The 17565-nt window shown below is 42.0% G+C and overlaps 1 protein-coding gene across 1 annotated transcript in view; it reads right to left on the bottom strand.

Moving 5' to 3' along the window:
- Nucleotides 1-10243, bottom strand: part of LOC132118950 (LIM domain and actin-binding protein 1-like) — a 33826-nt gene extending 23583 nt beyond the window's left edge. Inside the window, exons 1-2 of the mRNA XM_059528703.1 lie at nucleotides 10122-10243; nucleotides 3466-3511 (exon numbers count right to left, since the gene is read on the bottom strand). Of these exons, the coding sequence (XP_059384686.1) occupies nucleotides 3466-3511; nucleotides 10122-10243 (168 nt within the window). The remainder of the gene's footprint in view (nucleotides 1-3465; nucleotides 3512-10121) is intronic.
- Between the last annotated feature and the right edge of the window lie 7322 nt (nucleotides 10244-17565).

The raw sequence follows: 17565 nt of genomic DNA, 5'->3' as shown, positions 1-17565 counted from the left end.
CATACACAATTTTTTATTATACGATAAAAAAAAAGTTTTTTTAACGTTTAATCAACGTTAATGCACTGCTTTAATTGATGAACGTGCACACACAGACACACACACACACACACACACACACACAACACACACCACTCGCACACAGAGATCTGAGATCGTGCTGTGCAAAAAGTAGCATTCAGAAGCTCATAAACCTATGAGTGTTGTCACGCTACTTTTATTAATCGATACTGAATTGCTACATTATATTTCTCAACAACAAAGGGGCAAAATCGCTTCATCGTCTGCAGAGAGAGACAATTTACCCCCCCCCCCCCCCCCCGCCCCCCACTTTCTTTCTCTCAAAATGGCCATATTTCAGAAAATTTTTCATCACTGGATATAGCTTTAGGTCATTTAACATTTCTATGGTAAAACGTATTATTAAAAGTTGACTAATGTTAATTGATTTGCAGCTTCATCTTACCTCACTCTCTTTAACGTTAAACTGACGCTTCGCGCTCTGCTTCTGTGAACAGTAAACCCCGCCTACTTTGATCTGATTGGCCATCTCAGTCATTTTGACATTGACGAGTGCTGTTAGACCGAGGCTTTGATCTGAAGCACCTAGTATGTGCAGTGTTTGCACGTGCATCCATGCAAGTTAATTCTCACACTTTAATAGTATTTGTCGCTCCTAACAGGCTGTGTGACTATGAGAAGTTATTACATCAAACTGTTCGTCATTATACAGTTTTCCTTATTGCTTGCGTGCCAGCGATTATCCCTCTGCGTGCCACTGTTGGCACGCGTGCCGTAGGTTGCCAACCCCTGACCTAGATAATGGATAATTATAATGGATAAACTGGAGAACTGTTATCGAGGTTGGTTTTATATAGTCTACAAAGCTCCTTTCAAGAATTTAAACATAACCATTATAACCACTGCATAAACAAATATAATCAATAAATAGTTAGTTAGTTAGTTAGTTAGTTAGTTAGTTAGTCAGTAAATTGAAATATAGCTGAAATAAATACAAATACAGTATGAGATCAAAAAATTTAACTAAATTAACATTTTAAATGTTACCTTGACAACTAACTGAAATAAATTTGTTAAAGCAATGTAAATATTTTAGGATATTTTGTTTGGAACAGAAGTGTCAAGGTAATTCAACTCCACAGCAACAGGCAAATGTTTGAACATGATGAAATATGGGACAATACCTCCACACAAGACTACGACAACAATCCAAGAAGACAGCTGTTTAAAACATCTCCACATAAACACAGTCAGGGTTTAATCACTAGGACGCTCGCCAAATAACACCCAATATTGACACACTGCCCCCAAACACTCTCATTTCATCAAACTACCAGACATTGTTACATCACCGGCTTAGTACAAGAATCCATTAATCAACTTATTGATAGTTATAGTTATTGTGTTTAAAGGTGCCATGTGCAAAAATTGAGGTGAAAATATCCAAAAAATGACCTACACGCATCAAAAGAATGAGAAGAAATAAGGGCGATGATGTCATTAAAAAAATATCAAGTTATAGTGCTGCAGAGATATCAACCTTAATTAGCATTAGCATTACTAGCCCCGGCCCGACAGGTGTCGTAATACCAGTTTCGGCCATGGGAGGCGGTATGCGGGCAACATAACCACCAGCCAACCTGCAATACACGATTAACTTGCACGGCTTGTGGGCGTAATCTAACCTGATGTCAATAGTGTGGAAAGTACAGCCCACTACTTCATTTCAGTTCAGGGAAGAGAGCGGAAGGATGACTGAAGCCCTTGGCAAGAGACCACCACCCGCTACAGGGAAACAACCGCGCTCAGAATCACTAATCAAATCCGATAAGAAAAGGAGCCGAACCAAAGTAAACATCGGCACTGCTTTCAATCGCTGGAGACAACTGATGGACCTGAAAGAAATGAGGTTCGACACCGAACTTGCTACATTTCTTTTGGATTGGTAAGTTAGATGCTGTTAGTATTTCGCTAGAAATTTGTTTTATTTGTTTGTGTATTTTTTTTCGGGAAGTTATAACATAGAAATGTATCGAAGGCTGTTCGATAAACGTGCTAATGTTAGCGATGGCTAACCGTAGCTGCGTTCGATAATTAGCTAGCTATAGCTTACCCATTTTTTTATATCATAAGTAACCTGCTCTGTCTAGTCTGTTGGTCTCCGTGTCCTCTTTGCTTTGTGGTTTTTCTGTACGTGAGAAAATTGATGTGTTGCATGAAAGCGTGTGAAAAGAGTCAATTGCCTGAATAGAATAGAACAAATGTCTGAAGCGCTAAGAGAAACGTTCAAAATGTGCAGAGCAGTGGGGCACAAGGACTGCAATTGAGAACCGCTGTCTTATAGGCTTCGGCTATGCTCTAGGATTGTTGTGAAGGTAGGGGCGGAGCATAGAGACTATGCCGTTTCTCGTTTGTTACTCTGGAGTAGACCAATTCACTTTATTGAGGCATACTGCCCCCATCTGGTATGGAATGTGGAGTATGACTTGATTTTTTTTGCCAGACATGACAGATGGCACCTTTAAAGAGTTAAAACTGTCAAATAGACAAATCAAACAAAGAATGGCTGTTTTCTTCCGCAAAATGTCTCGCTTAAGTATACTCCAAGTCAATATAGGCTTAGTAGATAGAGGACTGCATTCATGCAACAGTCTTCGTGAAACAATGCTGAAACAAGACCCCAGAAAGAGAAGTTGTAGGAGATGAGAGGAAAGGCCTGGATGGACAGGGCGCTCTTTATGTTTTTTCTCTGTTCTGCTTTCTCCGAGCTCCTTGGGCGCTGGACATCAATTATAAAGCTCTACTAGATGTGCAGCAGGCAAGAAAACTGTAAGAACTAGTCCAGCTCAACAGAACAGCCCACTTGAAGGAAGGAAAGAGAGAAGTGAAAGGAAAGGGGGAAGTGTGAGATAGAGGGGCGGGAGATGATTAACAGGCGCCTGCAGTGAAACCTGCATACAGGAAATGACGCATGTGAAGAAATGTAACTCTTTTCGGACTATTTTATGAGGATACATAAGGCTGTAAACTCATAGGCAAAAAACAAAAAACTAAAATTAAAATAAAAGAAAAAATATATTTAAGGTAAGAAAAAACAGGAAAACATTTAAATCAGGACATAAAGACTGCATATAAACCAGATGACTAACTACTGGGAGTTAACAGTAAACCACCGATTGACTAGCCTTGAGTCATGGTTCTGTTTGCATGTTTCTGATGTTTTAAAAGTTAAATGTGTAAAGAAATATTTAAACCAGAAATGGAAATTCATACCTCATATAATGTCTTTTGAATTTATTATCTTTTTTATATAACAAAATGTCTAGAGACGTATGGGTTGGACATCCAAGAGTGTATAGTAAAATCACAAATAGTTTCCATTACATTAAATTCTAGTAAGTAAAAAAAAAAAAAAAATAATAATAAAATGTAAAAAAACCTTACTGATTTTTTCTTTTCTGCACTTGTTTCCTCTGCGGCTTTCTGATATCTGAAAAAGAAAAAGAATAGTATAAGTAAATGTCAAGTTTCATAATCACAATCAAGCTAAACATTTATTTATTTATTTATTCATGTTTTATCAACATTAGAATAAATTTTCCACTTTTGGTTTAATATGCACAAAAATAATGTATATTTCCCTGAAAAGTATAAACACTATGGCCCAATCAAAACATCTATGTTTGTTGTAGTATCTTGACCCATCTGACGTAGAGTTTTGTGTGGGATTATATTTGTCTGCTCAGTATCAGATGAAACCTGGAAACCTCTTTGAAAAATACTTTGATGACACTAAAGGCAAAGAAATACACACTTGAGAAAAATACTAAGAACTGCCTAAGAGGTGGAAGGTCACTAGAGAATTCTTACAGCTCAAAAATCATTTACTGATATGATATCAATACAAGTTCATTAAAAACAAATACATTGAATGGAAACAGATTATTTACGCAGCTTAACTGTTCAAAGCTTAAGGCCCTGAAATGAAAATCATAGACAGTAAAAGAAATGGACACAGCGACCCCATTGGAACTCAATTGAGAAAAGTGAATCCCATTTTTAGCGATTTTTAGCACTTCCGTTTCTGACGCGCAGACTCAAACTAAGCTTGATGATGTCAGCAACCTGTCTGACAGATGTAAATCTTCTAGTAGCTGTGCATGCAAACTGCCATCGTTAATCTTGCAGAGACGGCGAGCTTGAGCGGGGAGTTCTTTGGCGTGAGTGAGCAAGAGTAAGTATTCTGATTAATTACTTTTTTATACAAATTTACGTATTTTGTATAGTATTTTAAAATGTAACGCCAGGGCTTGTATCTATGGCCTTCTCTCTTGACGTCTCCCCGATTGCCTGCGAGCTTCTCCTCCTGTCTGTACGGTAATTTCTCTACAGTGCGACAGAGAGTCGAGTGGTTATGACGCAATTGTTAGACTATTTTTACAAAAACTGTTTCTACGGGGCCATAATGTAACATAGAAGGTAATGGAGCCCTTTATACATTGTTGTGTATCTTTAGAAATAAATAATGGAAAAATGGAGTCTTTAAACGCCTCAGATGTAAAGTTATTCGCTGTCAAAGTGACGCCAAAATGAATGGGAGTCAATGGGATGCTAACGCAAGTGAAGTTCTGCTACAAGATTGCGCCACGCGGCCGACTTCCTTCCCGCCTGGTGAAAATAAAGAGAAAAAAAATAAACAATGTTGGCCCAAATCTATATGGTAGATTGCTGCCCCCTACTGGCACTAGCAGGAAGCAATTTTCAGCTTTCCTTTCTTTGCTTTCATTTGAAGGCAATAAGAATTTTGTCAGCAAACCAGTGTTGTAGATAAACAGTTTTCACTATAAACTGAATGTATTATTTATATATACATTTTTTTTTTTTGCAATAGTAAGAGTTACTCATATTATAATTAATGTTTCAATGTAATTATCTGTGTACTTGCCAGTGTTATGGGAGCTGTCAAAATAAAGAAACTTCAGTCTGCAAAAATCTGCCAAATATCCCAGCTACCATGGCAGTTATGATGTTTTCTCATATGACATTTGTTATGGTATTTTTTTTTTTTCATTTTGGAGTATTATCACTTAAATAACTAAAAATTATAATCTTTGCCCCAGTCTTTCGGCTAAAACTTTTATATATAATATGCATATAGGCTTCATGTTGAAATAAAACAATTAAAACCATACTTGGGCTCACTGCTTTGAACCATTTTGACAACAATACAATTCATTCCTTAAAATACATGTTTAACATAAAATCAAGTTTCAGTGGTTTTGTTGATATTTAAATGTTATGACATTAAATGGTACAATTTTTAAACTTGTTGTACCATTTTTATTATATTTCTAATTAATAAAAATCCCAGTAGCAATGCAGGTTGTCTTTTTATTTTGTCTCTTTTTAATTAGCATCACCCTGGATTCCTCAACAAAAAGTCAAAAAGATTTTTCAGTGGCTTTTAGATAATTGTAGAAAATAATCAGTTTGAAAATAAAACCATCAAAAACTTATTATTCCTACATTTCATGAGTTCACGCTTACATATAATTAGCTGAGGTATGGTATGCGTATTTGGCGTGCTGTCTGGGGAAGGGCTCCAAGCTTGGGAATGGCCCGAACCTAGAGTACCCCCCCTTCCCCGTCTAATTATAAAGTGAACTCGAAGTGAGGAGATGGGGTGGAGGAGGGATGCTGATTAACCGTCAATGAATAGAGGTAAGTCAGCGATATTTATACTGTGGGTTTGATTACTAGATTGTGGTCCACCCGTGTTGATTAGGCTAAGTATCTGACGCGCTCCTCCCGAACCTTGTTAACGAGAACATCATTTCATGAGTTCACGCTTACATATAATTACCTGAGGTATGGTATGCTTATTTGGCGTGCTGTACGGGGAAGGGCTCCAAACTCGGGAATGGCCCGCACCTAGAGTACCCCCCAAAAAGCAAATGGACAAGAGGACAGCCGCCAGATTAAGGACACCCCCCAAAATAGCATTGAGTACTGGCGGGGGCTGATTTTATTTTCTGAGAAGTCATCTCGTTGGCGGGCCGGAAGAGCCTACGTACTCCAATTGGAGCGACCTAAGCGTTGGGAAGGTAGGCCCTACCGGCTGCAGGTACTGGACTATGTGGTTAGAGGCGCCGGTCAGTAGGGCTCGAGTCGATGCTCAACGGGGGCTCACAGCATTGGAACAGTGAGTCCTACCGGCCGAGGAGGAGGAGCGGCGTGGTTGTATAGCCCGACCGGGAGGGCCCGAGTTGCCTCGACTGGAATAGGTCACGGTGTCGGCGTACGGGCCCTACTGGCTGATAAGCCACTGCTATTCAGAGGCCGAAGGGCAAATGGCTGACCGAGAGGGCCCATGAAGCCTCCGACTGGAGATTAAGACTCAGGACGACGGACGTCTGGGTCCTCTTGGTTTGGCAGATAAAAAGGTTTTTTGGGCTGACCGACAAGGAGACTCTTGCGACATCCAATGGGAGGTCGATACTCATGACATTGGATGGATGAGACTCGCTTGAGGCTAGCAAGTATGGAACCTGACCGGGAGAACTCTCGCCGATGTCTGACGGGAGCACACGCATCAGACGGGTAAGCTTTGCCGGATGGGGAGAGGAAAAGAAAACCCATGCTGGGAGGCTCTTGCTGCATCCGATGGGGTATCAACTCAGAACATCGAACGGTAAGCCTCGCCAGGCGGGGGGAAAAGATGTGAGGGTAGCGGAGGGGGTTTTTTTTGTACAGAATTTGACGGGAGGTTGAGATTTGTGTCATCGGACGGTTAAGCCTCGCCTATCGTCAAATGGAAAGGTAAAATCATGTGGCTGGGAGACTCTCGCCGACGTCCGACGATAGCACACACGATCAAACGGTTAAGTCTCTCCGACCATAGATTGGAAAATAAGGTTGTCTGACCAGGAGGCTCTCGCCGACGTTCGACTGGAGCACACACGATCGGAATGGATGCAAGATGGTAAGTTTGGGTGACCGTGGGGCTATCGCCGTTGTCTGATGGGAGCTTGTACTCGCAGCATCGGACGGGAAAGCCTCGACGACCGTAGAAATGGAAGAGGGGGTTTTTGCCGGCCTCCTGCGGGATCTGGATAGTGCATGGTGGAAATGACAGTTTGCGGCTGTAAGGAGAAAGGAAAGGTAGTCTTGCCAGGAGGCTCTTGCCGCCATCCGATGGGAGCACACGCATTGAATGGGTAAGCCTCGCTGGCCGAAAAATGGAAAAGGTAAGTTTGTCTAGCCGGGAGGTTCCCGCCGACATCCGATGGGAGCTTCCTACTCGCGCCATCGAATGGGTAAACCTCTCCGGGCGTAGATGGAAAGGTAAGTTGTGTGGCCGGGAGGCTCTCGCCGGCATTCGATGGGAGCACGCGCTTCGAATGGGTAAGTCTCGCCGGCCGTAGGACGAAAAGGTAAGGTTTACCTAGCCTGGAGACTCTCGCCGACGTCCAAAGGGAGCACACGCATCGAACGGGTAGCCTTGCTGGCTTTGGAGTAGAAATTCTCGCCCGCATCTGGTGGGGGCTCTATACTCGCGGCACCAGATAGGTAAGTCTCAACAAATGTAAAGAGGAAGTTAAGGATGTAGCTGGTGGGCTCTTGCCGACGTATGATGGGAGCACATTGCACCGGACAAGTAAGCCTTGCTGGCCATAAAATAGAAGATATAAAGTTGTCTAGCCGGGAGGCTCTCGCCGGCATCTGGTGGGAGCTCAATACTCGCCGCACCAGATGGGTAAGTCTCGACGACTGTAAGGGGGAAGTTCGTTTGTTTAGCTGGGAGGTTCTCGTCGACGTACGATGGGAGCGTGGCATTGAACGTGTAAGCCTATGCTGGCCGTAAATCGAAAAGGTAAGGTTGTGTAGCCAGAAGGCTCTCGCTGGCATTCGGTGGGAGATCAATGTTTGCGGCACTGAATGGGTACACCTGTAGTCGGCCGTGAAGGCCAAGGATGCTTGACCAAACTCTTGCAGCCTTTGGAGAGAGTTCAATATTCGCGCACGGACGTGTAAGCAATGCTGTTAGTTGGAGGGAAACATCCACTCGACCGGCACAGCACTTGCGGCATCTGACGGGATTTAAATACTCATGGCATCAGACGGGTAACTGCTCCGGTAGTTTGTCGGAAAAGGCAAGGTTTGCTCGACCGGGAGGCAATCTGGCGGGAATTCAATAGTCACTGTATTGGATGGGTGAGCCTTGCCGGTAGTTGGAGAATGTATTTATTTTGTTTTATTATTATAATTTTTTTTTCTTTCTTTTTTTTTTTTTACTGGGAGCGCTTTATAGCACCTGGCGGAGATTTCAATACTCAGAGCAATTTGAGTTGTCTAAAGGGGTTGCTATGAGGGTTAATTGCGTAGTGGTTTAGCAAATCCAATACACTGCTTCTGATAATGTCAGAAAATCTTTGATCAGCTTGAATTCGAAGTTAAGTGTACGACGAAATGGAATTCCCTGTCCTGTCAGTGTACCTCAAATGAGTGCCATCAATCTAGATGCATGGGCATAGCTTAAAGCAGAGGTGATGTCATCCTTCCCAGCTGAGAGCTTGAGAATTATTATTTATTTATTTTTTATTTTTTTTAATTTTATATTTTTTCTCTCTCTCTCTCCATATTGATTGCGTGATCATTGTTCTACAGTTGTGAGAGAGAATTCATCAAGAGCCATGGAGGTGATTGTGCTTTTAAATGGCAAATTATATGGATCTGACGGATTGATTAAGAGTTTTCAAATTCTTGGTTGAGAATTTTCAGATTAACCACTCCAGTGGGCTAATGAGAAAACGAGAAGGCAGGGCATCAAAAGGGTTCATGAGCAGCTTTTTTTTTTTTTTTTCGCCACCTATAGGGGAAATCTGAACAGATTATTTTGGAGGAGAATAGCTAAAACGTATAGCAGCATTTGAGGTCACAACTGCTCCTGCGGGAGCAGACACTGCTGTGGCAGTGGGGAGATATAGATAGGGGGTTTGTGAGCTTCTTTGATAAGGAATTGGTCTGACCGCTAATAGGCCTTAGAATGGTTAGGGTGTGGCGGAACATAGAAGTAAATGGGAGCATGAGAGGTGGAGGGATAGCTTCTTGAGCCGCCTGCAGCTTGAGCTTGCTTCGGCTGCTGTAGTTGTTGGCTGCAGGAAAAGTAGAATGGTTAGTAACAATTGATGGGGCAAGCTTAAAAAATAAAAGAATAATAAAAATAAAAAGTGCCTGGGTAACCTACGGTTGTTGCCAGCTTAGCAATTGGTTGCCTGGTTTGACAATACCTCAAGCCTTGTCCACATTAGTACGTTCCTGCTAGAAGCATGTTTTCCGCTCGTTTTGGCCTACTGGCCTTTTTAAACGGTCTCCAGAGCGGATAGATTTGGAATGCTGTTTTTGTGTTGTAGGATGGACTGTGGAAACAGGGGCTTTGAAAACGATGAAGCATGTTTAGTCTTGTAAAACATTGTACCAACCGACGTGGTTATAATGGTAAAGATGATTGCGGCCGGAAAAGACGCGGTGAAAAGGCTGAGGCGCGACGAGAAGCGAGAGAGACTTGCTGCGGTGAGAACTGGGGTGTGGCCCGGTCTTGAGCGGGAGTGAGGGGAGCTCGGGCTCTGGCTTTGCACGGTCTATTGGCCACAACGTGTGGCTTTGCGAGAATAGCAGCTGTCGCGATAACGCTTAATGGTGTTCGCGGCCGTGTTTGGCGAGGTAGGAGTGATCGTGGGTCCGGAAAAAGTGGCAGATCTGAAAAATCTCTGGTACAGATCTCTTTGTTGGAAGGAAGATTGGGTCTGTGATAAGATGACAGACAGAGCGAATCGAATGCTGATTAACCGTCAATGGATAGAGGTAAGTCAGCGATATTTATACTGTGGGATTGATTACTAGATTGTGGTTCAGCCGTGTTGATTAGGCTAAGTATCTGACGCGCTCCTCCCGAACCTTGTTAACGAGAACATCATGTTTTGTTCATAGACAATCAAGACCATCTTTACAAATAAAGAAAAATTTTCCCTCTTTAAATATTCCCCATAGCCATGTAATAAGCACTGATAATGTGGAGAGAAAAAGTGAATATCACTTACTTGGAAAAGCGCTCAGTTATGGCATTGTTCTTGCCACGACTCCCAACCAATGAGAGCTCTTTGGCTGTGATTCTTAGCGATTGTGATGCCCACTGTTTCCTGCTAAATGGCCCCACATCCATCTCTGCCAAACAGAAAATCAAATATGAAACACAAAACAGTTAATGGAACAGCAAACATGTAAAAGGTAGCATTTATAAATCTGAAACTAGTGTTGTGTACAACAAACATTCTAACTAATAGTTTGGCCTAACAAAGGTTCTAAACAATGTTTTAACATCTAAAACATGTGACAGCTTAGCCCATGACACACTTGTCCATAGATCGTAGTTTAATGTTTCCATTAAAACCTCTTCTTTACCAGCTTCATTATGTAGCTGACCTACCTGAATGGAAAATACTCAGATGTGTCGCTAATCCTAAATCACATTAAATAAATTAATCTTTTGTCCCTGTTGAATGGTCTTTCCCATTGCATTGATACACTTATGGGGAAACTCCTGTTTACTCTTATACTTAATCATACATTTTTCACATCCGTGTAGCTGCATGATCATATGGCGCTTCAGCCCAACAAAAGAGTTGGAGCCGACTGCTATATAAGTCGGCTTTGAGATTCATTTCATCACAATTTTCTCCTTCAACTCGAGAACATCATCTCCCCCCTGGAAGCGAGGAGCTTGAAGCCTGGTACTCAGGGTAAAAGAGCTCCAGCAATGGAAGGACACCCCTCATAAGCGATCCCCATGCCACCATCTGGGGATCTCAAAGAGCATTTCATAAGAGCAAATTTCCACAGCAACATTATTTTACATTTTGTGCCACTAGTGTGGCTCAGAGGGGCACAGTGAATGCGTTGTTTGCGGGGGCAGTGCCCATGCTGAGGCTGTGCTCACTGGGATAGAGTGCTTTCATTGTGAGAGCATGAGTCTCACCCTGATTCACTCATGGATCACCTTCTTTCATGAAGGCTGTCCTCCCCTGTATCTCACCTCCCAGAAGCGAAACAGCTTGGCAACGGGACAGATTTTTTTGGGGACTTACATGCTAGCACAGGTCCTGCGTGCCTCTCTCCTACTGTAGCGCCTCAATTCCCCAGTGTATTTCATCCATGAGGATCAGCATCCCTTGTCAGTAGCAAGCAACTTCAACTCTATCGGTGGATTAAAGTAGGTAGCTGTTGCCATTGAATGCATTTCACTGACAGCTTCGGATGCAGAGGAGTGGGTACGCTCCAGTGAGGATCCTGGCAGCCCTCCTCCCAAAGACTCAACAAGGGCTATTGTGGACAGTGAGTTGATTCACATTCTCACTAAAGCCATGGAGGAACTTGCCTTGGATTGGTCAGCTCCAAATGAGCCCACCGCTACTTTGACAACTGAGCAGCTCGACTGTAATTAATTTTCAAAAAGAAACAGAAATCTGTCCAAATCTGTAGGCTACAGCTGAAATCACGTTGCTGTTGTGCACAGTGGAGCTTTATAAATATGATAAAGGATAAATAAGTGTTTCTGTGGCTCAGTTGTAGCGCATTGCATTAGCAGCACAATAGGTTGTGGGTTCAATTCCCAGGGAACACACATAGTGGTAAAAAAAAATGATAGCCTGAATGCACTGTAAGTTGCATTGGATAAAAGTGTCTGTTAAATGCATAAATGCAAATATCTAGGCTACCTGGCAAAAAAAAGGGTTTTGGATGTAGGCTACATATTTAATAGATGACACTAGCCTACACTTGGTCCACATGTGTTGCCACCGCTTTCTCTCTCATACACACAAACATAACAGTAGGCTTACTCTACCGCGACACACCATAAGCTTCAGAAGCGTGTGTCGGGCTTTTAAAGTCATCAGCAGCGAGTTGTTCATGTCCGTATAGTTTAACTTGTTTTGATGACATTTATAGATGGACATGAGGGTGATTTGCATGTGGAGTATTGATGCGGCTCAGGTGGAGGGCGGCGCTGGAGCATCATTACTATGAAGCAAAGGTAATTTACTGTGTCTGCTGCAGATGCGAGTGGCGCGGCGCAACAACATACTATTATAATAGAGCTAGAAATAAGTTATTTAATATTATTAACTTATTATAATAAGTGATGCTATCTATGAGGCGTGGCGCAGCACGACATGACACAACACGACAAATCCCCGACAGAAGCCTTGTTTTATTTATGATGTAGCTACTGACACAGAGGGAAATTTATTTGCAATGTTCACTTTGTCACGTCCAGTGTAGACAGTATTTAAATGTTGCGGAGTGACACAACAATTGTCACGCCCGTTGTAGAAATGGTGTCAGAATGGGGTGATAGTCTGTTGATAAGAGTGCAATAATTCCAAACGAATGCCCAAAAGATAAAATAAAATGTCTGTCCTTTTTTCTGCCCTGGCTGTGCTGCCACCCTAGGCAGCTGCCTAGATCACCTTAATGCTCGTGCTGGCCCTGGCCTTGCAGCACCACTTCTGCTCTAGCAGGCAGGGCTTATTTCGTGGCTAGCTCAGCACGCCATACAATGATGGTGCCTTTAAGGTGCTGTGCACAATGACTGAGCCATCTCTGCATGCTACAAAGGCCTGTCACAATTGTTTCCCAAACAAGGTCACATCTTCGTCATTTGAACTGCTTTATTTCAACAATTTAGGTCCGTTGTAATTGACATTACATTACATGTGGCGGAACTTTTGCTAATTAATTGATTCAAGATCTCTGAGATGCTGCTATATTGTAGTTGGCTCCAGATTACTAATTTACTATGTTTTGTTCCCTGTTATTTTGCTTTATTTGATGTTTGATTCATCGCGTGTTTCCTCTTACATCATACTCTGGGGTTCTCTTAGGCCTTTATGCACATGCACACTCTTCAAAAACTGCACTTATTGATGCTTTAAAATGTATTGATCAAAATGTATACATATATTTAAATAGAATGGAAAGCATAGAGTGTACTGCATGATAGCGTGATTATTGTGCCCAAGAGCATAATTTATAATTTAAGTCCATAATGTCTTAACAAGAAACTCTGCTTCCAACCACAGGTGGAGAAGTGTAGTTCCTACCACGTACTGTAAGTTTGCAATGCTGTTTGTGAATCTTCGTTTGATTTATGGTTTCAGGAAACACTAAATAGTTGAACTATGTTGGTAACGACGGAACATGTGACCATTGTTGGCTAACAATGCTTTTGGGAAACATCACCTTTGGTTGAATTTGACAAGGTTGCTTTCCTCAACTCCTTTGTAACCACCACACGATTATTTGGCCCTGACATGGATGGTTTTGCTGAGTGCTTCATGGTGGAACAGAAGTCATCACAGGTTATGCGTCACTTTCTGCCAAAGCATTCTAGCTCGACGGCTGTTTTAAGTTGCCAGAATGCTCCTTGTGTCAGAAAGTATGGTGAACAGTGATAAATGTAGGGGGATTTATATCACAAGTGTATCAACGCAATGTTCATTCCCTTATTTGCAGGGAGCCGAAGTTACGTCAGTAACCACAGCATTTTCAACTTTCATCTACTCTCAATAAGTGAAATTGTTTGTGGTATTTAAGCCATATTTATCGGTTCTTTCGAGCTCACGCGCCAGAGAACGCAATGCCATTTTCACAAGTGCTAATCTGGTCTGTACTTTTCGGAATTAATTGTTTTATCACTTATTTGCTACTATGCTATATTGCTATTATGTTTAAGTATAAATATTATGTATAAGTAACAGAGTGAGTTAATATTTCATTATTAATTGGTTATTGTTATTAATGTTTGTTTTAGGGATGTAAACAATTAATCGATTATCGATTAAGGCTGTCGATGGTCGGTAAACCGATTTAATGGTGGGCTGCATGCGGCTCGTGCGCAGAACAATTGCAAGCGGCTATGAGTGACGGTGATGTATATAAATGCATCATCATTAATTCACAATGTACTAATTAAGCTTTCAATGGGATTTAAACTTTAAAAGTACATTAAAATAGAAACAACACAAAGTTATTCAACATGAAAGCAATTGAAATGTAGTAGAAATGTAGCCACAGGACAGATAGACTATTCATTCCTACAACTTGTTATTTCGTTCCTACGACTTATTAATTTGTCAACAATTGTGACAATTGTCCATGTTTCATTAATTTTGTTCCCTAAATGACCCATGATTTAACTGAAATGAGGGAACAAATTAATAAATTGAACGAATTTTTAATTAAGGAAATCTTTAATTTCCCTTCTCATGTTTACCACACCCAGTAAGAGATGCGATTAAAAGTGAAAGATAAAATAAACCTGCAAAATTAGAGGGTTAGACTGTGAAGATTTAAGAAAAGAAACCGGCAAACCAGAACAAAGCCACATTAATGAAGGCTCTATCTCGAACGGCATCCAGAGGCATGGTCATTTCTAACATTGAGAAGAGGATCATCTTTTCTGTCTATGTGCGAATGTGTAAGTAGTTTATTGGGACAATAAAGCCCCCCTTACACCTACCCTAACCGTACCCAAAACTTTAATTTCAACTATGATTCTTTCCTTCATTTTTATTGAAAATAAATACCTTTCCACAGTGATATGATATTTGAAAAGGGAGAAAAAAAAGTTAGGCAAAAGTTGGGTTTGAAAAAAGCATGCGCTTTACCATCTAAGCAACTGAAACTGCTGTTTTATGAGTGTTTTTTGTAGTGTGGACTACACCGATCACATGTTAGTGGAATTACATTATAAATAACATTCAAATACATTGCGAATATGGAAACATTTGGATTTGTGCCGAATTAGACATGAGCAGTAATCTCCAAATAAATTGTCTGCAAGCACGCACTGTCACGATCTAATGCACTGTATGTCGGATTTTTTAAAACAAATAGGCTAGGCCTACCGGAACGCAAAAATTCCAAATCTGACATTTTCTAGAACAGAATCAAGCAGGATCAAATTAATGTGAGCAACAGTGTGTTTTGCTGCAGCAGCGCCGATGAAAGCAGTTCACTTACTGCGCAGCACAGTCACACGCGTGCCACATTAATAATTTTATTTTAAATGCCATAATGTCAGTTGAAAACATTGCAATTGTGTTTTAAAATACAACAACGAGCACCACAAAACCATTTAAAGAGGCTCGTTCAGCAGTCTCCGTGCCAAAAAACAGTCAACAAAGTTAATTTTCTCAAACATACACAATAGTCTACCTCACAAATGTTCCTTCGAGCGATAGAGGAGCTCTCATAGACAATGATGCATCAGAGTGATCCAGATCCTAGACCTGACCTTCCTGAGCCCAAAGTCAGACCTAGATGAGTTTTGCAGCTCCCTAGTTACCTGTCAGATTTCGAGCTCACTGATCATCACCAAACGTTACAGTCAAGACAGAGAGTAGATACTTATTCTGAAATGAGTGATGATTCAGATTTGCTGGGAGTGACTGCACCCAAACTCACCAACACCTCCACTGAGTATGGAACAGGTATGCAGCCATAGCAGCCACAGACAGTGTCCCAGTATAGAGAATGAACAACAGTAAGCACATACTTCACCCCTCCCTAAGCTGTCATCAGAAATTCTAGCAGATTTCCAACAGTTGCTGGAAGGAACTGTGACATCGTTCCTGTGAGCAGATAAGGAGACTGAAGGAGAAGGATTAGGCCCTAGAAACTCGCAGTGAGTGATTGGCCCAGTCATTATCCACAGAGTACTGTACATCTTCCCCTGTTCCTCAACTCCGCACCAATATTCCACCTATCTCTACATATGCCAGGCCCATCCTTCTGCCTAGATCTAAGCTACTTCTGAGACCAATTAAGAGTGCAGCAGAGTCACTCAGACAAGATCACCTGCATGACTTAGAACAGAGGCTTCAGCAGCTGGAGATGATGATATCACCGCCAACTAATGCACGACCCTCACAGCACCAGTCTTTCCCCCATAGGTCTTATGGCAGAGCTGATGATCGTAGAAGTGGCTACAACTTGACCCAGTTACATGTTCCTCCCAGTCAAGAGAGTACATACAAGGGACTAGCCCCAACCATCCCGAACTTTATGAAGTCAGATCTGAGAGAGTTATCCTGTCTGTGCATTGCTTTGGAGAACATTCTGCCAGTAGATGCTACTGAGATATCTAAGTACCAGATTCTTGTCGATCACCTGGGAGGAAGCCCTGTTAATTGCAGACTCACTCAGACTATTGCAACTCATTATACCCCTTCTCGAATACAGTGGAGGCACTTAACCAACAGTACGGACAGCCTCACCAGTTGGCCCTTCATAGAATAGCCGAGCTAATGGACGGTCTGAAAATCAGCCAAGGGGATGTGAGAGCCTTCCGAATGTTTGCACTGAAAGTTCGCTCTTTAGTTAGTATGCTTCAGCAGCTAGGGAATAAAGGCTACATGGAGTTAGAGTGCATTTCCCATTTATCAAGACTGTTGTGTAAGCTTCCACATGAACTGCAGACTAGTTTTAGACGGTCTGTCTATCCCCAACAAGTTCCCATCCCTACCTTGCTCAATCTCTCAGCATGGTAAGAGTTTGAGCTGCAAGTTCAAGAAGACAGTACTAGGTTCTATCATTCAATGGGTAAGCCAATGTCCGTACACAAGAAGGGACACCAGAGAGACACAAGACAGCCAATGAAGGCCACGAGTATCTTCCTCGTTACAGAGACAGACAGCAGTGACATGTAAGGTAAAGCTTCCAACCCTAAGCCTATAGACAGGAAGATGTTCTTCCCATATTGTGATGCTCAAGACCAAGACTTGAATGGGTGTGTCAGTTTCCAGATATTTAACAGAGATCAGAAAGGGCTTTGGATACATTCACACAAGAGATGTTGGCATTGTGGAAGAACCCATCAAGCCGCAAACTGTAACCTCAAGACAACCTGCAAGATTTGTAATCGCCGCCATATGTACATCCTCCATGAAGTTAACGATCGATCCTTTGTGAAAACGCCTGAGACACCTAAGGTCGGACCTTCAGAAAATTGCTTGGTGACCACGACCACAGAGATACTGTATCTAGATTGGCCCACTGACAGTCAACATGTCTTACTAAAGATCTGTAAAGTACTCAGAAATGGCAGTCAGTGCTAAGAGACGTGTGCCCTCTTAGATGGGTCTGATGGGTCAGAACGCACCATCCTCCTTCATTCAGCGGCCCAGCAGCTCAGATTGAATGGTCGACCTGAAGAGCTTGTTCTACCTACAGTCAGACAAGACCTTCACATACTGCATAGTGCTTCAGAAACCTTCATAGTGTCACCAGCGTCCCAACCCAAGACTTTATTCAGGATTCGTCAAGCCTTTACAGCTGAGACATTGGGATTAGCTGAGCATACATATCCAGTAGATGAGTTACAATGCAGGTATAGCCACTTACAAGCTCTACAGTTGCCACATGTTGAATACGTCCAACCACAACTCCTTATAGTGTCAGTTTACCCTCACCTCATTACCCCAT

Source organism: Carassius carassius, chromosome 38, assembly GCF_963082965.1.
Source record: "Carassius carassius chromosome 38, fCarCar2.1, whole genome shotgun sequence".
NCBI classification, from domain to species: domain Eukaryota; kingdom Metazoa; phylum Chordata; class Actinopteri; order Cypriniformes; family Cyprinidae; genus Carassius; species Carassius carassius.
Note: the sequence above shows the minus strand (reverse complement) of the source record. Positions and strands in the feature narration are given on the sequence as shown.